The following is a 22,001-nucleotide window of genomic DNA, read 5'->3' as shown; positions in this document are numbered from 1 at the left end:
GACCTCTATTGAATTCCTACATTCCTCCTACACCCAACAAAAATTCCTTCTTCATCTAAACATTCTCAAATTTCCCCAGCTCTAATTTGTGATTTATTAGTTGAATTGAATCCAAGATTGAATAAGAGACCATAGAGGGAGAGAGGGCTCTGAGCCCTGTTCCTTGGATCACATTACGTATGGAAGCTGGGGAAATACTGCCCCAGTCCTGCTTTCTTCCTGGAAATTCCCATTGGCCTGATGAAGCCTAATGGGTTCCCCAGGGATGCGGATGGAAATACTTAATGCTCTATTAGGGCATTTAGAAGACTGCAACACCACACTCACCACTGGCAGAATTGGCCAGCCTGACTCTCTGCATCGCCTAGTAATGTTATGGCAAGCCAGGCTCCTATTGACTCCAGCGAAATGGCACCATGTCTGAGAAGACAAAGAAGACACTCAGAGACAGCGAATGAGACATAGGGTTTATTGGGGGAACTTACATACAGGGATGGTCCAGTGGCAGCGGGCTGGACAAGAGAACCACCACTGTTTGTAAAAAACATGCAGTTTATATAGTATTTTCACTTAGCACCCTCCACCTAGCAACCACCATCTAACCCAAAACAAAAGGCTTTGATCCCCTGTACAACCTATGTTCCAAAAGATGGCTGGGGGTTCAGGTGTCCTTCACAGTTAAGGTATGAAACTCCAGGTTAGCCATTCCCAGATTTCTTAGCTTGGGACTCCGAACACACATTCTTCGTAGACCATAATATCATTCTCAGTGTATTTGCTTAACTTGTTATCTTGTTATTGCTGTCAGGTGCATCTGCCATAAACATTTCCTCTGTGTATAGTATATAAGGCCTTGCAGGTGCTGCTTATAGCCAGCAAGTGCCCAGGACTTTATATCATTGCATCTCTTCTCCCTTCCCTTGGTTAAAATAATTGCGTGAGGCCCGGCTACAGTTTGCACTCTCGCAAGCATCAAACCCTGGTGCTTCTGAACTTGAGAGATGGCAAGGGAGGGACTGTACCATTTCAAAATCCAGAATCTGTGTGGTAAATACTCTGTGGAGTGGCCTGATATACTTCGGCTGGGCTGACAGAGAGCCAACCCGTGCAAACATGCAGAGATTAAAATAAAGCAATAAAATGAAGGCATGTGCATAGTGATGACAGGACAACCAAGCTTTATTAAAATTATTCTGATATTATTCTTGGTAAACATATTTTTGAAAAAGCCAATTAAATTTATATGAAGAAAAAAGAATATTAGATTAATTTATTTTCAAACTATACTTTGACTATTGATAATTTTTTTAAATTTCTGCAGATAGGTGCATTTCTCTTCTTATAAAAAGAAAACAAGAATTCCATAAAGCTGTGTTTCCTAGGTGAAATGGTGGGGCATTACCACTGTGCAATGTTTAAAGTTTGACCATGAAGGTTGAGGATTCCTCTTGGTGTGTTTAGAGTTTAAAATATTTGGATTTCAAAATTAGAAGATAATTATATAGAAGCAAGGAGTGCTGCATGGAGCTTCGATATTAAATAAGCTATCTTTAGAGACATTTGGGATAATAACCTGGCGCCCATGCACAGAGGACTGACTTGACCAATAACTGCCATCAAGCACTGGGAAAGCATTTATAGGTAAATCCTCTCCCAGGTGGGGAAACAATAGTGTGAGGGCTGACAGGTATAGCAAAGGGACTCGGGGATTTGCATTGACTTCTCCTAGCAAAGTGACCTCAGTGTTTTGCATCTTCTTGTGTCAATGAAGCAGGAAGCTCTCAGCCAACATTTGTCCGCTTTTCAGTGTCCTCTGGATTGTTCCGCAGCCTCAGCTTAGTTTCCAGCTTCTGCTTCCATTCTTCTCTGAGCCTGAAAATAGAAGCCAAACACACACAGATGGAGCACTCATCTCCACGGCTGTTGGTTCAGGAGAGCTTTCTTCCTCTCCTGCCAGCCGCTGAAATTACGTGTATGTGTTCAGGTTTTAAAAGTCATGCAGAGGACATGCAAGTTTAAATATATATATTTATAATTTACTCATATTTATTTATTTATGTAAGTGTGAGTAAACAGGTTCTCATTTTTGTTAAAAGTACTTAATCTTACTTCTCTGAATTTTCCTTTGAAAATGTATTTAAAGTCAGGGAGAGTAAACCTGTCAGTCTAGACTTCTTTACACAGCAAACCTATCTTTCAACGGCAGAGGTGAAATAAAGATATTTTTAGACATACGCAAACTGAAAGAAATCACCAGCAGACTGTCACTATGTGACATGTTAAAGGAGTTCCTTCAAGCAGAAGGAAAGTGACACAATATGGAAATCTGGATGTACACATGGAATGAAGAGCATCTGAAAAGCAACGATGTGATTATATATTAATACTTTTTAAAACTACTTAAATCTCTTTAAAAATAGCCCACTGTGGTCAGGCACAGTGGCTCATTCCTGTAATCCCAGCACTTTGGGAGGCCAAGGCGGACAGATCACAAAGTCAGGAGTTCGAGACCAGCCTGGCCAATATGGTGAAACCCCGTCTCTACTAAAAGCACAAAAATTCCCTGGTCATGGTGGTGGGTGCCTGCAGTTCCAGCTACTCGGCAGGCTGAGGCAGGAGAATTGCTTGAACCTGGGAGGCGGAGGTTGCAGTGAGCCGAGATCACGCCACTGCACTCCAGCTTGGGTGACAGAGTAAGACTCTGTCTCAAAAAAAAAAAAAAAAAAAAAAGAGCCCGCCGTTGAAAGTGAAACTGTTAATGATGTACTGTGGGGTTATAGCATATGTAGAAGTAAAGTTGTACTTTGTACAATAGCATAAAGGCCAAGAGGGCAGAAATGAGAATATACCATTTTAAGGTTCTTATGCTACACAAAAAGTGATAAAATATCACCTGAAGGTGGGCTGTGATAAGTTAAGGATGTGTACTATATATCCTAAAGCAACCACTAAACACAAAGAGCAATAGTTAAAAAGCCAACAGAAGAGATAACATGAAATCATAAAAGGTACTCACTTGATCCAAAACAAGGCAGAAAAAGAGAAAAAGGGAATAAACAACAGATGAGAGAAATAGAGGACACATAGCACGATGGTAGATTTAAAACAAATCATACCAATTAATGTTAATGGTGTAAACAATGCAATAAAAATGCAAAGACTGTCAAATTGGATTTTTAAAAGACAATATCTAAATATATGCTGCTTATAAGAAATCCACTTTAAATATGAAGACAAAATAGGTTAAAAGTAAAAGGACGAAGAGATAGTCCATGCTAAACCTAATTAAAGAAGGCTGGTGTGGTCATATTAATATCAAAGTAGTTTTCATAGCAAAAAATATTACCAAAGAGAAAGAGAGTCATTTTGTAATAAGGGGGTCAATTCATCAAGATGATATAACAGTCTGAAACATTTATGTACCTAATAACAGAATTTCAAAATACAAGAAGCAAAATGTGATGGAACTGCAAGGAGAAGTAGACAAATCTGTAATTATAGCAGAGATTTCAATACCCATCTTTCAATAATCAGTAAAACAAGTATACAAGAAATTGATAAGGATATAAAACACTTGAACAACACTATCAACCAACTTGATATAGAATATTTATAGAATATTCTCCCTAACAACCGCAGAACACACATTCCTTTCAAACATACATGGAATATTTACGAAGATAGAAAATATTCTGGGCTATAAAACAAGTCTCAATAAATTTAAAAGAATTCAATATGTTCCCCGTCTGCAACAATTAAATTAGCCTTAATAACAGAAAGATATCTGGAAAGTCCCCTAAATATTATGAAACTAAATAACAAATTCTAAATAACCCATAAATCAAAGAAACAACCATAAATTGAAATTTTAAAAAGTGAATTATAATAATATCAAAAATACAAAATAGAGGTAAATCTGACAAAAGATATGTATGACTCATGTGCTGAAAACTGCAAACCATTGCTGAGAGATATTAAAACAGACCTAAATAAAGGGACATATATATTGTGTTCATATATCAGATACTCTAAATATTGTTAGGACGTCATTTCTCCCTAAATTGACCTAAAGATTCAATTCCATCCCAATCAAACCAGCAGGCTGTTTTACATAACAGAAATTGACAAGTTGATTCCAAAATTCATATGAAAATGCAGAGAACCTAGGATAACTAAAACAACTTTGAAAAAGAAGAAAAAGTTGTCAGACTTACACCACCTGACTTCAAGAATTATTGTAAACCTAAGTAATCAAAACAGTGTGACATTGGTGCCAATGGACAAATAGATCAATGGGACAGATGAGTTATTAATTTTCAACAAACGTGCAAAGACAATGTAGCGGAGAAAGGATAGTCTTTTCAACAAATGGTGCTGGAACCACTGGATATGCAAAAAAAGTGAACTGCAGTCTGTACCTCACATTATATTAAAAATTAAGTCAAAATATATTATTAATCTAAATGCAAAACTTAAATTCATAAGACTTCTAGAAATAAAACAGAAGACAATCTTTGTGACCTTGGGATAGGCAAAGTCTCCTTAGAGACAACAAAAGCAAAATCTATAAAAGAAATTTTTCTCATAAATTAGACTTGATCAAAACTGAGAACATCTCTGCAAAAGAGTAAACCCAGAGAAAATGAAAAGAAGACAATGATAAAGATGAGAGAAGAAACTAGCAAAATAGTTCTTATCTATTAAGGAGATATGGATATCAATTCAAACAGTAAGAAAAAAAAATAGAAAGGAATACAGAAAAAGGGAAACCGTAAAGCACTCTAAGTAACTAAGATGGTAGAACAAGCCAGTTACAATAAATGAAAAAGGACTAAACTCACCAATTTATACTAAAATATGTCAGATTAGAAAAACATCCAATCCAACTATGTCCTTTTTTTTTTTTTTTTTGAGAAAGCGGGGTCTCTGTTGCCCAGGCTGGAGTGCAGTGGCACTGTCACAGCTCACTGCAGCCTTGACCTCCCAAGGCTCAAGTGATCCTCCTATTTCAGCCCCACTCCTCCTTCCCCCCCAGTAGCTGGGACTACAGGCTCGTGGCAGCATGCCTGGCCAATTTTTGTATTTTTTATAGGGACAGAGTTTTGCCATATTGCCCAGGCTGGACTCAAACTCAAGTGTTCTACCTGCCTTGGTTTCCCAGACTGCAGGGATCACAGGCATGAGCCACCGTGCTCAGACAACGAGGTGCTGTTTAAAAAAGACACATCTGGCCGGGCGCGGTGGCTCAAGCCTGTAATCCCAGCACTTTGGGAGGCCGAGGCGGGTGGATCACGAGGTCAGGAGATGGAGACTATCCTGGCTAACATGGTGAAACCCCGTCTCTACTAAAAAAAAATACAAAAAACTAGCCGGGCGTGGTGGCGGGCGCCTGTAGTCTCAGCTACTTGGGAGGCTGAGGCGGGAGAATGGCGTGAACCCGGGAGGCGGAGCTTGCAGTGAGCCGAGATCACGCCACTGCACTCCAGCCTGGGAGACACAGCGAGACTCCGTCTCAAAAAAAAATAAAATAAAATAAAATAAAAATAAAAAAGACACATCTAAATTATAAGGACAGAGATAAGTTGAAAATAAGAAGACAGAAAAAAGATATATAAGGCAGATGCTAATAAAAACAAGATTGGTTTGGCTATGTTGACAGACTTAATATAAAGTCTGTTAATACAGTTCTAAAGTCTGTTGATAAAAAGATCTTCAAAGAAAAAATCATCAGGGATAAAGTCACTGCCTAATAATAAAAAGGCTCACCTCACCATGAAGATATTACACTTCTGAACATGCATGCACCTAATAAAATAGCCTCAAAATACATACAGAAAAAATTAATGGAACTACTTGGATTGTGAAGAGGTGGTGAGCAAGAAGGGAAAGGGAAATTGCACTCTTTTTTTTTTCAAAATAACATTGTTTAGAAAACCTTTATAGTAGAAGATTTCAAGCATATAAAAAAGTAGAGAAACTAGTAATAAAGAACTCCCCTATAGCTACTCCCCAGCTTCCCCAGCTTAAGGCTGATCTCCTTTCCCACATCTCCCTTCTCCTGCATAATAAACAAAATAACTGTATTTAGCTATTTTGTCCTTAAAGTTAATAACTCTTTTAAAAAGAAACTACCTTGCCATTATCACACTTAAAACATTAACAGAAGGTACACGATATCATGAAATAAATATTTCATTGGTTGACAACTTTGAATGTCTTTTAATGTTGAACGTTAGGTTGGTTGAATCAGGACCCGAATAAAGTGCATACATTCCTATTTGTTGCTATATCCTTTAGGTCTTCTTTAATCTGGAAATTCTCCCTCATCTTTCCCCTTCCCTTGCAGTTTTTTTTTTTTTTTTTTTTTTTTGAAACCAGATTGTTTGTTCTGGAGAGTAGGCACAGTTTGAATTTTGCTGACTGTATTCCTGTGTGACTCTAACCCATTCCTCTGTCTCCTGTATATTCTGTTAATTAGTGGCTAGCACTAGAAGTTTGATTATTTTATTTTATTTTATTTTAGTTTTGACAAACTACATCACCGGTGATATGATGGACGGCCATCAAATCTGTCTGGTTGTATCTCTCTTTTTTTGATGTTAGCAGATATTAATGATCATTAGATCCAATTTACTTTCGTTAGGTGTTGCCAAATGTCAATAGCTTCTTTCTACCCGTTGCTTTTCACTTGTGTTTGGAGCCTGGAGCCATGGGGGAGGGGCCCTGCAGCAGGAGCTGTAGTACAGGAGACATGAAGTCACTGCTAGAAAACAGGACCCAGAGCAGGAAGGGTGTGGGGAAGAAACAGGCAGACTTAGCCTCCAGTCCTCTTGTCTCCTGTTGACAGAACCTAGCCAGAAGCTGAAGGACAAGGTGATTCAAGGACTAGAATGGGAAGAAGGGTCAGCTGAGGGAGGAGAATTAATGGCGATGGGGGTCAAAGCAGATCAGCCTGGCAGGGAAGACAGGAATGGGAATGAGTCCTGGACCAAAGTAAGTAGGCAGCAAAGACCCATCTAAGAGCCAATTCCACGGTTTTCTTGGATCCAGTCAAGCATGCTTTTCTTGAGCACCTATTATATATCCAGTACTGCAGTACGACTTTGGAGAATACACAAGCGATATATAAAAATGGCGCTTTCTCCATTCCACAAATAGGGCAAGTTGTTCCCTTGCCTCAGGGTGTTTGCACATGGCATTTCTTCTGCCTAGAATGCTCTTGTCCATTCTCCTACCTTTGCTCAACTCTCTTCCCTAAGAGAGGAGGTTGGGGGGTGCCATCCTAGTTCCCTGGAGGGCTGGACCTCAGCGTGTGGGCTGCCAACTCCAGCATGCCAACACATCTGCACAGCAACTCAACAAGCTGCTGGTGCCCAAGGGCCAAGTGAACCAGCTCTGAAGCTGGGGCCCCAGAAGACTGCAGAAAAAAAACGCTCAGACCCTGTAGTGGGCAGGTGGAAGATGGCAGCATCTGTGTCGCCTCCCTGACCAGTTCCAAAATGGGGGAGGTTTGTGCACACCCCTGTGTGCATCGGTAGCCCAGGTGCTCCATCTGCTAATGAAAGAAGACGATCAAGTTTGCGCTCCCTCTGCCCACACTCAAAGGGCAGTAACTCACCAGCATCCCTCTTCCTTCTCTTAGTGTCTCTTTCTCCATGATTAAAATAGCGATGAGGACACTGAGACCCAGGGAGATTTGGTTGCTCACCCCAGGGACCCAGAAGGATGAGCCCAGGCAGCTGGCTGCAAAGTCTCTGCTGTTCACCGCAATTCTGAGCTTGTTCCCACCCTTGCTCACTCTTGCAATTTTGTTTTCATCTTGTTTTTCTCCTCCAAGGGATATCTTCCTTTGGCGAATTGCTGCTGCCATATTAGAGCCTGGATTGTTAAATGGGAGTGCAGAAGAGGGAGGGGAACTAACATTCCTGAGCCCTGACCTTGAGTTTGGCACCAGGCTGGGTGTTGTCGGTACATTTCCATAGTCAAGCCTCCTAACAGCCCAATGATCGGGGACTTTATTTTCCATTTTGCGAAGGGACAACATAGAGTGTTAATTAGAGCAGCGCCTCTGGAGCCTGGCTACCCAGATTCAAATCAGAAGAGGGCAAGGAGAACAAATAAGTTAAAGTCTTCTGCCATCCTTTCGACCAAAAAGTTTACATCCTTGCATTCTTTTGTTATATGCATAGATACTGCGTGTGTGTGTGTGTGTGTATACATATATATATATATATATATATATATATTTTTTTTTTTTTTTTTTTGAGACAGAGTTTTGCTCTTGTCGCCCAGCCTGGAGTGCAAAGGCAAGATCTCGGTTCACCACAACCTCCGCCTCCTAGGTTCAAGTGATTCTCCTGCCTCAGCTTCCTGAGTAGCTGGGATTACAGTCGTGGCCACCACACCCAGCTAATTTTGTATGTTTAGTAGAGACAGGGTTTCTCCCTGTTCGTTGGGCTGATCTCAAACTCTCGACCTCAGGTGATCCGCCTGCCTCGGCCTCCCGAAGTGCTGGGACTACAGGCGTGAGCCACCACGCCAGGCCGCATGTATATATTTTTAGTATTTTAACAACCTGCACAATTTGCTTCAGAGGCTATTTTGTTCACCCCTTGGCTTGTGCGTCTCTTGGAGCCTTTGGTTTCTGCATCTTCCTCAGGCCAATTTCACTTCACCTGAGGCCTTTTGCCTGCTCCCCAGGGAACGCACACATGGTACAGGACTCTGAGCGGCCTAGCCTGGGGGACGAAGATGGCAGGAACTGCAGAAATGACTGGCCACCCAAATCAGCTTTCTATGCCCTACTACTGTACTTCAGCAGGTGGGATGGTAGTCGGGAATAAGGCTGAGGAGGTCTCTGTAAGTGGGAGGCTGGGTTCCCCTCTAGGGTTCAGGAGGGGCTTTGGGAAGGCAGCAGTGAGTTTACTGCCTGTGAATTAAGGCACGTCGTCAGTCCAGTGGCCGTGCAGTCATGGGCCCTGCCGTCTGGACAGCACACAAGGTCTCATACTCCCTTACCACACATAAGCCATGGCCTCCTCAGACAGCTGGCTGAGCTGTTCCCTTTGAGGGGACAGAACTCAAAAGGGTGGTCCCTCCCTGCAGCCCATGATGGCTTTCTGCAGTGTGTGTGTGAGGGTAGCGAGCCTGCACTGCTTCCACAGCAAGGTGGCCGTCCTTTCCCACGGGAGTCAAGTCACTGCACTCCACTGCTCGGCAGACTCACTGGGCCAGAACAGGGATGCACATAAGGAGAGACCCCGCCTTCCCCTCCAGGAACCACGCAGGGCATCTTGTGTTTTCACCCAAATGGGCGCTAAGAACCGGGCACTGCTTTCTTTGCTTGATTGCTTTTCACAGACACAGTGTTTGCCCCCCCGCCCCCGCCCCATTTACTGTAACCCTCATGTGCTAGAAGGTGACATGGTGACAGAGAGGATAGAGTTTTCCAGTTCATAAAGATAAGAATTAAAGGACTGTAAGCATGGAAAATTAAAATAATTACCTCCTCTGAGATGCCCATCTGGCATTCTTCTGGGGAAATTAATTTTGCTCTTACAAAACAGACAAGATAATAATGGCTTGAAAGTCAGTGAAAGTTCATCGACGGTCACAAAGGTACCACTGGTGCAGAGGTTGATAGTAGGACAATTGTGTGGGGGCTCAGGGAACTCTTTGTACCTTCTGCTTAATTTTGCTTATAATTTAGAACCTGAAACTGTTGTAAATTATAAGATGTATTTTAAAAATGAATTAATTCTAAAAAGTAGACAAACAAGCCACATACTTTCTCAGTGCGCTTCTTCCCAGACGATGTTCTTCCGATTCTCGGTAGTAAGTCTGTTTACCAATTTCCCTTTCCCAGAAACGCTTGAGATCATGGCAGGTGTTCCGGCAGAAGACCTCCCGACGGGTGTATTGATTGTTCATCCCCTAAAAAAGAAAATAGCCATACAAATAACCAAAAAACATATGAAGAAATGCTCAACATCGTTCATCATCAGGAAAATGTAAATTAAAACCACAATGAGATACCATCTTACTCCAATCCACCTTACTCCAATTTGACTGTTTAAAAGTCAAAAAACTAATAGGTGTTGGTGCAGATGCAGAGCAAAGAGAACACTTTTATATGCTGTTGGTAGGAATGTAAATGAGTACAACCTCTTTGGAAAACAGTATGGAGATTTCTCAAAGAACTGAGAGTAGATCTACCATTCGATCCAGCAATTCTGACTACTGGGTACCTACCTAAAAGAAAAGAAGTAATTATATAAAAAAGACACCTGCATGTGTTTGTTTATCACAGCACAATTCACAATTGCAAAGATACGGAGTCAAACTAAGTGCTCATTAACTGATGAGTGGATCAAGAAAATGTTGTGTGTGTGTGTGTGTGTGTGTGTGTGTGTGTGATGGAATACTACTCAGCCATAAAAAAGAACAAAATAATGTCTTTTGCAGCAACTCGGATGGAACTGGAGGCCATTATCCTAATGAAGTAACTCTGGAATGGAAAACCAAATACTGTGTATTCTCACTTATAAGTCGGAGCTAAGCCACGGGTTCATAAAGGGTTTATAAACAGAGTGGTATAATGGGTATTGGAGACTCAAGGGAGAGAGGTTGGGGATAAAATGTCACTTATTGGGTGCCATGTACACTATTTGGGTGACAAGTGCACTAAAAACCATGACTCAAACACTATACAATTTACCCATGTAACAAAAACCCACGTGTATTCCTAAAGCTATTGACATAAAAAAATAGAAGCTGAACCCCCATAAAACATGATCCCTGAGCCTCTGCAGGGTATAGGCATCCTGACCCTGCTGTTGATGTGAGGACACCTGGCCAGCCACAGGACCTCTGCAAGTGGGAGGACAATGGTGGCCTCAGTGCTTGCTGCTGGCTGGTTGTCAGGACACAGTGAGATGTGAGTGCAAGCCTCCCACAAGCTGGCACCTGGCAAACGCCTCTGCCCTTCCTTCCTCCTCACAGAAGAATCATTTCTCAACTTCCGGCAGCAGGAACATGCACCAGGAATTTTGTGAACCTAAGTCCATTTCGTTATCACAACAGCTACATGAGATGGCCATGACCTTCATCATCTTCTAGGTGAGACATTTGAGGAGTGACAGGCTTCAGACTTCTGAAAGTTTCCAGGCCCTTTACTGAAGGGTTTTATCAGAGAAAATGGTTCCAGTGCCTGACACCCCCAGGGCAAGCTGCTTTGAGGTGTATGTGTTTGTGTGCGCATGCACACGTGTGGGCTCTTGTGTGTGGAATTATACATATCAGACACTCAAAATGCTCACTTTTTTACCTGCAGAAACTGCTCGACTTTCAGACCAGCTGAGTGGATACAGTAGAAAGCTCAAAAGCAGAGACTGCAGAAGCTCCTGTCTGCTGGTGGGAACCCCTGCAGAAGAGTATGGGGAGATGGGAGCCTGGAGAAGCTGGCCTGGCATGCCCCAGAGAGAATCTGGACCTTATCCCAGGAAGGGCTTTCAGTGGGGAAATGGTGGGTCCAGACAGGCATTTTGCCAGATGTTCTGGGGGCAGAGACTGGAGAGGTGAGAGCGTATGCAGGGGGAGAAGTGACTGGGCTGCTGGAGGAGCCCAGAGAGATGCTGTGACCAGGGAGGGAGGGGCAAGGATGATGAAGAGTGGACAGATTCACAGGAAACTCTGCGTGGAAAATGAAGGAGAAGGGCTGTCAGTGGGTACTGCCCTGGCTCTGCCTGTGCACAGATGGGAAATGTAAGAGGAGGAGGGCTATGGGGAGTGGGCTCAGCCTGTGCTGGATGGATGGAGTTTGAGTTTCCTGGGTGCCGACCCCCAGGGGGAAGCAAGGAGGGGTGCCTGACACATGGGTCTGGAACTCAGCATAGAGGTCTGTGCCACAGGTCTCAGAAAGACAGACCGGGACAGTGGGGCAAGGTAGAAGGAGAAAGGGGTTTGAAGCCAGATGTTCACTCCAGACCTGTGTTTCCACTGCCTTGATGTGCCGTCTATTTGTCACATGGGTTCTCCTGGCCTCAGTTTTCTCATCTTTAAAATTTCTCTGAAGGCCAAGTTTGACTCCAAATGTGAAAGTGTTCTGCAATTTATAAAGTTCTGAATAAATGAAACCGATGAGCTTGGTCCTCGCCCACTGATTTTTCTGACTGTTGTCTGGCATAGGGAATCATTAGTCCAGCATAGGGACATCATTAGTCTGAGCTAATTAAATGTCATTGAAAACCCTGAATAACTGTGAATCTTTATTTACACACAATATTGAGTGTGTGGCTTCTTGGGTATATGACAGATTCATTTATCTCTATCCTTGATCTGTTGGCCACCATTTAGGAAAGCTTGGATGACAGTAGAAGTTCTTAAGTTGAACCATGTACTACGTACGGCCATGCCCAGAGGAGCATTGGGTAAGAGCGTTTGTCCTATATTCTTTCACTTCTCATATGTCAGAGATAAGCCTCACCACGCCCACTCACTGGGAGGTGTCCCACATGTGTAAAATGGGAGATACATGTTTTTCTAAGAAATAGCAGAGCTCCCTCTGGGTTGAAGAGTGACATCCATCTCTACCTCCGTCTGCATAATGGTATTTTACAAACTAACTAGCTGTGTGTGTGTGTGTTTTGCTGGAAAATGCTGCTGACACAATGGTGAAAACAAGTAAAATCTCTAAGAAAAAATGCATTTCACTTTTTTTTTTTTTTTTTTTTGAGACGGAGTCTCGCTCTGTCGCCTGGGCTGGAGTGCAGTGGCCAGATCTCAGCTCACTGCAAGCTCCACCTCCCGGGTTCATGCCATTCTCCTGCCTCAGCCTCCCGAGTAGCTGGGACTACAGGCACCCGCCAACTCGCCCGGCTAGTTTTTTGTATTTTTTAGTAGAGACGGGGTTTCACCGTGTTAGCCAGGATGGTCTCGATCTCCTGACCTCGTGATCCACCCGTCTCGGCCTCCCAAAGTGCTGGGATTACAGGCTTGAGCCACCGCGCGCGGCCGCATTTCGCTTTTAAACAAACTACCTTGTCTTAGCTTGTTTTAGTCATTGTCCTTACTATGGGCAGAACTGTAGTGGCTACTATCACCAATTTTGTAGCTTCAAGGAAACACAATTAATGATAAGTTTAGAAATACACTTTTAGGAAAAGATAAAAATAAAGCAGAAAGAGGGGATTAAATATGTTTAGGCCAGGTGCAGTGGCTCATGCCTGTAATTCCAGCATTTTGGGAGGCTGAGGCTGGAGGATCACTTGATCCCAGGAGTTTGAGACCATGCTGGGCAACATACAGAGATCCCGTCTCTACAAAAATAAAAAATAAAAAATTAGCTGGGCGTAGTGGTATGTGCCTGTGGTCCCAGCTATTCAGGAGGCTGAGGTGGGAAGATTGCCTGAGCCCAAGAGGTCAAGGCTGTAGTGAGCCATGTTTGTATCACTGCACTCTAGCCTGGGGGACAAAGTGAGACCCTGTCACAAACAAACAGACAAACAAACAAATATGTAATACCCCATCCTTCTTCACTCTAAAGGGCTGACACTGGGATAAGACAGGGCCCTTCCTCAGGGGACTTCAGATAACAGGGAGTGAGGCACTGGCACTGCATATGATAGGCACTGAAATGGGACACACAAGGAGGGTGCCCTGACCTGACCAAGGCTTTGGGGCTCCTTCTAGGGGGAGGGACTTGCAGGATGAATGGACAGGAGCACCCAGGGTGCAGGAAGTGGTCTGTGCAGAGACCTGCAGTGGGAACCTTGCAGAACAAAGAGTTGCAGAAACAGATTGGGGATTGCCTGAGGTCGAGTTGCGGGAGGGGACTGAGGGCAAAGGAGCATGGGGGCTCTTTTTAGGATAATGGAAATGTTCTGTGTCTTGTTTATTAGTTATTTATTTATTTTTTAAGAGAGAGTTTCGCTCTGTCACCCAGGTTGGATTGCAGTGGCACGATCTCAGCTCACTGCAACCTCCATCTCCTGGGTTGAAGCAATTCTCCTGCTTCAGCCTCCCGAGTAACTGGGATTACAGGTGCCTGCCACCACCCCTGGCTAATTTTTGTATTTTTAGTAGAGACAGGGTTTCACCATGTTGGCCAGGCTGGTCTCAAACTCCTGACCTCAGGTGATCCACCTGCCCCCACCTCCCAAAGTGCTGGGGTTACAGGTGTGAGCCTCCGTGCCTGGCCTATATCTTGTTTATAATGTTGATTATATAGCAGTATACAATTGCTAAAACTTACCAAACTCTATATTTTAAATGAGTGAATTTCACTACACATAAGTTATTCCTCAGTAAACATAGGGGAAAAGCTTCTTCTGTCTTTGGACTAGAAGTTCAAGTTCCCTGGGCTGGGCACGGTGGCTCATGCCTGTAATCCCAGCACTTTGGGAAGCCGAGATGGGTGGATCACTGAAGGTTCGAGATCAACCTGTCCAATATAGTGAAACCCCATCTCTACTAAAAATACAAAAAAATTAGCCGGGTGTGGTGGTGGGTGGGCGCCTGTAGTCCCAGCTACTTGGGAGGCTGAGGCAGGTGAATGGCGTAAACCCAGGAGGCGGAGCTTGCAGTGAGTCAAGATCGTGCCACTGCACTCCAGCCTGGGTGACAGAGCGAGACTCCATCTCAAAGAAAAACAAAGAAGTTCAAGTTCCCTGGCTCTAACCTACCGGGAGACTCTGTTAGCATTTTGTCATTAGGGTTTAGCCCATTTCTTCACAGGTAACGTGTATTTCTGTGAGTATTTGTGTTTCGATTTCCTAGTGTCTACAGTGAAGACAACTGCTCCTCTTAGTAGAAGTGTGATGAGGAGACTATCCATAGTTGGAAAGCTCTTGATAAGTAAATAGCTCTATTCCTCTGTATCCCCTCAGCCCAAAACGCCATCCAACCTTGTGCTTGAGAGAATTCGTGCTGCTGCGTCCAGTCAATCAGCACCAACTTGGACGAACCATAACCTCTATAACCCTTAGGAATTTTACTTCACAAAATCAACAATTAATGCTTACAGAGAACAACCGCATGAAGGGCTGTGAAGACATTGATTCGGTCAAACCAAATGTGTCGCACTTGACCGCCTGTGAGGCATCTGTGCTGCCCCAGGAGCCAACTCACATTCGGCAAATCGACGGGAACAAAGGAACATTTGTCCCTTGTGAGCCTTAACGCTGTGCCAGCAATTTGATTTCCCAAGTCTCAGTTACCCAGAGTATTAAACTCAAATTGAGAAATCTGAGAGCTGCTTTTTTAAAAGAGGCTTTTGGCTTACACTGAGTGTGCTTGTGACTCTTGGCTAGGATGGTTCAATGCACACCAGCTGACTGTGCACACCACTCACGTACTTCTTGCCTATTCAACACCTGAGAGCAAGTATTTCATGATTATTTTTCACATATCCAAAAGTATGTTTAACCACCTTTCACATTTTTCTTTATGATTGGGGCTTGAAATAGAACAGAAGGGTTCCAGTTCCAAGTAAGATGGAGGAAGTACACCCTAATCTGTCTCTCCAAAGAATGCAGCCTGGATAGAATGTGTGGTGCAGCTGTTTGAGGACTCTGAAAAGTAAACAGCAGCAGGTAGATTAGGGGAAAACCCCCAGAATTCCAGTTACCATTGAACAGTGCTAGATTTTCTGTTTTTACTCTGGTATCCCCCGTTTAGACTTAAGGCAACCCAGAAGTGGGAACAAGGATAGAAAGAGCTCTGAGAAGTCCTCTGGTTCCGGGGAGAAAGGGAATTGGAACTCTCACACATTGCTGGTAGACTGCAGGATGGTACAGGTATTATTGTGAAAAACAGTTTGGCAGTAGTTTCTTTTCTTTTTTTCTTTTCTTTTCTTTTTTCTTTTTTTTTTTGAGAAGAAGTTTCCCTCTTGTTGCCCAGGTTGGAGTGCGATGGCGTGATCTTGGCTCACTGCAACATCCACCTCCCAGGTTCAAGGGAGGGTATGACTGCAGAGGCAAAGCATGAAGGAACTGAGGGGAACCTGATGGAATTGTTCTGCATTCTTCATGGTGGTGGTTACACGAAGTTGTATGTATGTTAAAATTCATAGAACTAGGCCCGGTGCGGTGGCTCACGCCTGTAATCCCAGCACTCTGGGAGGCCGAGACGGGTGGATCACGAGGTCAGCAGATCGAGACCATCCTGGCTAACACGGTGAAACCCCGTCTCTACTAAAAAATACAAAAAACTAGCCGGGCGAGGTGGCGGGCGCCTGTAGTCCCAGCTACTTCGGAGGCTAAGGCAGGAGAATGGCGTGAACCCAGGAGGCGGAGCTTGCAGTGAGCTGAGATCCGGCCACTGCACTCCAGCCTGGGCAACAAAGCGAGACTCCGTCTCAAAAAAAAAAAAAAAAAAAAAAATTCATAGAACTGAGTACACACAAAAGAATCATTTTTTACTGTGTGTTAATTTAAAAATAAAAACTTTAAAAACGGAACAGAAAATGCTTTTGGTAAAATGCATTTTGACTGTGCTGATTTGATAAGATTCAGGCATGGAGAAGTCTCAAAGATTATTTACTGTCACTGAGACCCCAGTGAGCCCTGCCACCCAATTGTCCTGTGAACCAGCAGCACTGGCATCACCACGGAGTTGGAACAAGTGCAGAATTTATCAAGGCCCAAATCGGAATCAAACCCTGCATTTTCATTTCATCCCCAGAGGACTCCTGTGCATACTGCAGTTTAAGCAGCTCTGCTTCAGAATTACAAAGGCCGAAGCTAAGGTACAGCCTCCTCAGTGCTAGTCTCCCGAAAAGCCCACTGTGGTCGAGCATCTCTATTTGAACATTCCTTGAGGGTGTTCGTTCCTTTGGGGTATTGGCATCTCACAGTCCATATGTACTATTTTTCTCAGAGGCTGGTTAAGTGGACAGTGGCACCGATTTCCGGCTTTCTCACAGTTTAACTTGTTTTGATTGCATCATCGAATTATATAAATTAGGTATAGAAAAACCCCATTAGGATTTGTGAGTCATTCCCAAGCAGATGCAAGCAAGGGAATTCAGGGGGAAAGCCGAATCCCAGCCGCTGAGAAAGACAGGTTTACAGGCTTACAAGGGGCACATCCACTTCCCTTCCCGCCGAAGAGTGAGACGAACCTCCATCAGGCTCCCCCATCCACATCAAGTTCAACATCCTTTACCTTTGAGATGAATCTGCTGCTGCCTTGATGTGTTGTAACAGAAGGCAAGTATTGTAACTCCTGTTTCCTCAGCTCTGGGGCTCTCAGAGGCCACGACCTGGTCCTGAAACCTCAGGGTCTTAATCTTTTATATGCAGAGGGGAGGAGTTACAGAAATGCCTTTGCCTGACAAGGTTACACACACCAAATTAGCACTAGAATCATAGAGATCTTAAGTGTAAAACAGTCCCCATCCCCTGCTCCCTCTGCCCACCCCAGGGGCAGGTAAGCTTCTGCTCTGGCAGGTTCTACAGAGGCCATGACTTGGCTGGAAGTAAAGTTAATGTTTAGAACATGCCCCGGATCATCTGTGAACGTGAATCCTTAGTGCATCAGGCCAGGCTGCCCTTTGCGGCCCAGGGGATAAAGAAGGCGGGATGGTGTGACAAGTCACACTTCTGGGTCACCTTACAGGATGACTTAGCGAGGCATGTTGTTCTTTGGAGCCACTAATCCAAGGATAGAGCTGGGTGGGGACATTTCACAGTATGCTCAGTCCTCCCCTAATGGGGACAGGAACAGTGACCGTTTTCCAGTAAAAGGCATCAAAACAAAAAGTGAACCAAACTTTCGCTTCTCAGTTGAAAATGCCCTTTAGGTATTTCAAGGAGCATGGCATGTTCTTGAGTGAAACTTCTGGGGTGGTCCCCTGTCTGGAAACAGACCCAGTTCAAGTCATCATCACACCCTGCTTTGCCACTAATAAGCCTGCTTCTGACTTAGGTTACAGGAGTCGCAGTGTTGATACTAAGGGCAACACTGATATCACTGGAATATAATTAAAGGCAACAAAAATACCCATTTTGCTTTTTGTTTTTTTCTTCTGATAAATGTTATAACACAAGCAGACAGAATAGGATAAAAATGTTGTTTAAATATTTTTACTGTAAATTTAAATACCCATTTCCTCTTTAAAAAATTCACAGTGAAACTGAATATTTAATAGGTAGAAGATCATCTTGAAGGATTGGATTGTTTTGTTTTTGTTTATTCAGTGACATGCTAAATGCTAGGAAAGTCTTTTTCATTACACTAGATTCCTTAAACTTTATTGAAGCCGTTAGCAAGTCCTCCAAGAAAAAGCTTATAAAATTAAGCTTAAGTGTTGCTACTCCTCTTGGGCTCACAAATGATCGAAACGAAAAACAAAAACAAAACAAAACCCTAATCCACCAGCAGGAATTTCATAGCCTCCATAATTTGTTTACTTCAAAGCACAAACATTTACAATTTTTTCCAGTTCAGCTGAATTTTGAATCAACAACTTTCTGAATTTCCAAATTTCCTTTCTGTTTATAATTGATTTAATGGACAGAGACTCCTACAAGGATCTTCTCATTTAGACTGAAGCCAAGTATCTTATTTAGAGTTAGAGTATGTCTTTAATCCATGTTACCCACAGACTTTCTCTGAGAAGTTTAAGAAGACTCCAGAGACAGAAGAAAATTTCTCTGTGGGGGTAGGAGTGGGCCATGGTTGATTCTGTGTCCCCGTAGCCACAGTTGTTGACTTGGACCTGTTCCTGAGGTGCTCTCTCACATTTCAGGGTTTACAGTCATATAGGGATGGAGGGAGAGATGTTTAGCACAAGGTCCCTCCTGCTCTGACACCAGTGTTGTTCACATTATAGGCTAGGAAGCATTTAAAATTGTACTTAAAAAATCTCACAGCTTGGGAGGGGCCTGGGTGATAATAGAGCATGACCATTTCCCAATTTAGCAAGCTCCCATCTAGGTGTGTGTGTGTTATTTTTGCAAAGTTTTATATTTTCCACTTCATGGCTTGATTTCAAATAATTCTGATTAGCTCAAGCTATTTACCCCACTGGAAACCAAGCTCCTACCTAATGACAGGGATCCCACTAGAGGAGGGAGCTGTAATAAACTAAGTGGACAGGCCCTTTGCTTCCGCAGCTAGCCCTGGCAGTGTCAAGGTTCCTTCGCTGATGCCCAGACCCCTGTGGAACAGGAGCCCCTTCCTAGCACACTTCCTGGACAGTGGGTGTGGTTGCATTTACTAGTACTTACAGACATTTCTGGCTCCCCTCCCTCTTCTGGACACAGAGAGGACTGCTTTACCCGACTTCCCTGCAGGGCCATGGGACCGGCTCTAGCAAAAGCCTGGAAAGGAGGCAACTTGTCTCCTGGTGTGAGATTTTCCATGCTTGCTCCTCCTACTGCTGTGAACCCCAAAGCCTCAGGTTGCTGGAAGATTGCATAAGCCTGGGACTGAGTAAGACCTTGGATGGCCCTGAAACGTTGGCTGTAAGTTTTGGGAACAAAAAATAAACTGCCACAGTTGTATGTTTCAGAAAACTTGGTGTTGCCTATTATGGCATCATAAACCAGCCTTTCTGACTGACACACATATATATCAAATATAATTGTCAAAAACTAAGTATGCTGTGGCTGAAACTTTGTAAGATTTGTGTTGCCGCCATGGCAAAACTCTGTCTCTACTAAAATACAAAAATTAGCTGGGTGTGGTGGTGGGTGCCTATAATCTCAGCTACTCAGGAGGCTGAGGCAGGAGAATCGCTTGAACCCGGGAGGCAGAGGTTGCAGTGAGCCAAGATCGCACCATTGCACTCCAGCCTGGGCGACAGAGTGAGACTCTGTCTCAATAAATAAATAAATAAATAAATAAATAAATAAATAAATAGATTTGTATTGTTGCTTAGTTTTAAAATTAACTACTATTTTGCCTGTTGATAAGGGAGTGTCAAAGGAGAAGGGTGCTTTTAATGGTGGGAGGAGGATGCTGGTTACTACCCAAGAGCCACTGTCTACTTCTTTCCTGTGACTCAATCTCAGTTTTGCTTGGGTAACCCACCCTTCTTCACACAGCCACGTGCTTCACTGAGCCAGTCACGACAGTCCATGGGCTGGTGACACAACTCGAACTAAGGTGCTGGTTAAGATTTCCCTTTCCTAAAAAACACATGTTGGGAGTAGTCTTCCTTCTCCCTTGGATTTTGTTGTGTGGAAATAGTGCAGTCATGTTGGGACCACAGTGGGAGCTAAACCATCGCTGAAACTGGCAGAGCGGAGAGACAGAAAAACCCATGTTAGTGATGACATTGCTGAGCCACTGAATTCACCAGCCCCCAAGGCTCCCAAACTTGGACATTCATGGTAAGTGTGAGAATTAACTTCCTTTATAGTTTAAGTCAGTTGAGATGTTCTTTTACAGTGGCCCTTGAACAACATGGGTTTGAACTGTGCAGGTCCACTTATACATAGATTTTCTTCCACCTCTGCCACCCCTTAGACAGCAAAGTCAACCATTTCTTCCTCTTCCTCCTCCTCCTCCTCAGCCTACTCATTGTGAAGGCAATGAGGATGAAGACATTCATGATGATCCACTTCCACTTAATAAATAGCAAATATATATATTTTATTGTATTTAATTAATTTAATTTTTAAAATATTATTGTTTTTTAATGAAGACATTTTATTTTATAAAGATTTACAAAAACAATTCTCATTCTATTGCCCAGGCTGGAATGCAGTGGCATGAACATGACTGACTACAGCCTTGAACTCCTGGGCTCAAACAATCCTCCTGTCTCAGCTTCTTGAGTAGCTGGGACAACAGGCGTGTGCCACTATGCCCAGCTAATTTTTGCATTCTTTGTAGAGATGTGGTCTTGCTATGTTGGCCAGGCTGGTTTTGAACTCCTGGCCTCATGTGATCTTCCCATCTTGGCCTTTTAAAGTGTTGGGATTACAGGCATGAGCCATTGTGCCTTGCCAATAAATTTTATCTTCTTTATGATTTTCTTAATAACTTTTTTCTCTATTTTATTGTAAGAATATAGTATATAATACACATAACATACAAAATATGTGCTAATATACTGTTTATGTTACCAGTAAGGCTTTGGGCCAACAGTACACTTTTAGTAGTTGAGTTTTGGGGGAGTCAAAGGTTATAGGCAGATTTCGACTGCATGGGCCATCAGTACCCCTAACTCCTGCATTATTGAATGTCAACTGTACAATCTTTCTTCCTGGGATAGAATTTATTCTTTTATTCTTTTTTTTTTTGGAGAGGGAGTCTCGCTCTGTCTCCAGGCTGGAGTGCAGTGGCACGATCTTGGCTCACTGCAACCTCTGCCTCCCGGGTTCAAGCGATTCTCTGCCTCAGCCTCCGAGTAGCTGGGATTACAAGCGCCCACCACCACACCCAGCTAATTTTTGTATTTTTAGTAGAGACGTGGCTTCACCATCTTGGCCAGGCTGGTCTTGAACTCCTGACCTCGTGATCCACCCTCCTTGGCCTCCCAAAGTGCTGGGATTACAGGCGTGAGCCACCACGCCCGGCCTAGAATTTATTCTTTGTCCTTTTCTCTGCTTTCTGGATTTTCTTTTTCTTCTTTTGCTAGTAAGGTATCCATAGAGACTTAATCAAATAGGCATATTGAAAAGGGCATAAACTTTGTCCTGTGACTAATGGGCCCATGCTAGTTAATTGGTTTTGCCAAGACCTAGCTTATTCATTGTAAAATAGGAATGTTAAAACTTGTAGAGAGTTATGATAATATTAAGCAGTTGTTTTTATGAGTATTATAAATAACAACTAATATTTACTAACTCTTTCTAGGTGTCTGGTACTGTTCTAAGCTATATACATATACATGCACACCTCACACACAGAATAGTCCTATGATATGGGTACTATTATCATCCTCATTTCATAGATAAGAAAACTGAAACACAAATGGGTAAGCATTGTAGCTAAGATTTTGTGAATAGTGACAGATTGGCCTTTGAATCCAGCAGCCTGACTTCAAAGTC

General features: G+C 43.2%; 2 protein-coding genes across 2 annotated transcripts in view; both read right to left on the bottom strand.

The window, feature by feature from the left end:
* The window catches only part of TMIE (transmembrane inner ear), a 538,092-nt gene that overhangs the window by 89,618 nt on the left and 426,473 nt on the right, over positions 1-22,001 (bottom strand). The window lies entirely within an intron of this gene.
* Positions 453-15,194, bottom strand: FAM240A (family with sequence similarity 240 member A). Its single transcript, XM_050780595.1, has 3 exons — positions 15,021-15,194; positions 9,788-9,933; positions 453-1,872 (listed from the first exon to the last, which is right to left on the bottom strand). The coding sequence occupies exons 1-3, from the start codon at positions 15,051-15,053 to the stop codon at positions 1,782-1,784; spliced, it is 270 nt and encodes an 89-aa protein (XP_050636552.1). The 5' UTR covers positions 15,054-15,194; the 3' UTR covers positions 453-1,781.

The sequence above is a fragment of the Macaca thibetana genome, chromosome 2 (assembly GCF_024542745.1).
Source record: "Macaca thibetana thibetana isolate TM-01 chromosome 2, ASM2454274v1, whole genome shotgun sequence".
Lineage (NCBI taxonomy): Eukaryota > Metazoa > Chordata > Mammalia > Primates > Cercopithecidae > Macaca > Macaca thibetana.
This window is presented reverse-complemented; position numbering and strand designations above follow the sequence as displayed.

Excerpts from the sequence above, each read along its gene's own strand:
- FAM240A (XM_050780595.1), bottom strand. The coding sequence starts at position 15,053 with ATGTCTTCACAGCCCTTCATGCGGTTGTTCTCT. Across the intron at positions 9,934-15,020 it reads CCTTCATGCGGTTGTTCTCT|GGGATGAACAATCAATACAC; the intron begins GTAAGCATTAAT and ends TTTCTTTTTTAG. Across the intron at positions 1,873-9,787 it reads GGAAGAAGCGCACTGAGAAA|GCTCAGAGAAGAATGGAAGC; the intron begins GTATGTGGCTTG and ends TTCTATTTTCAG.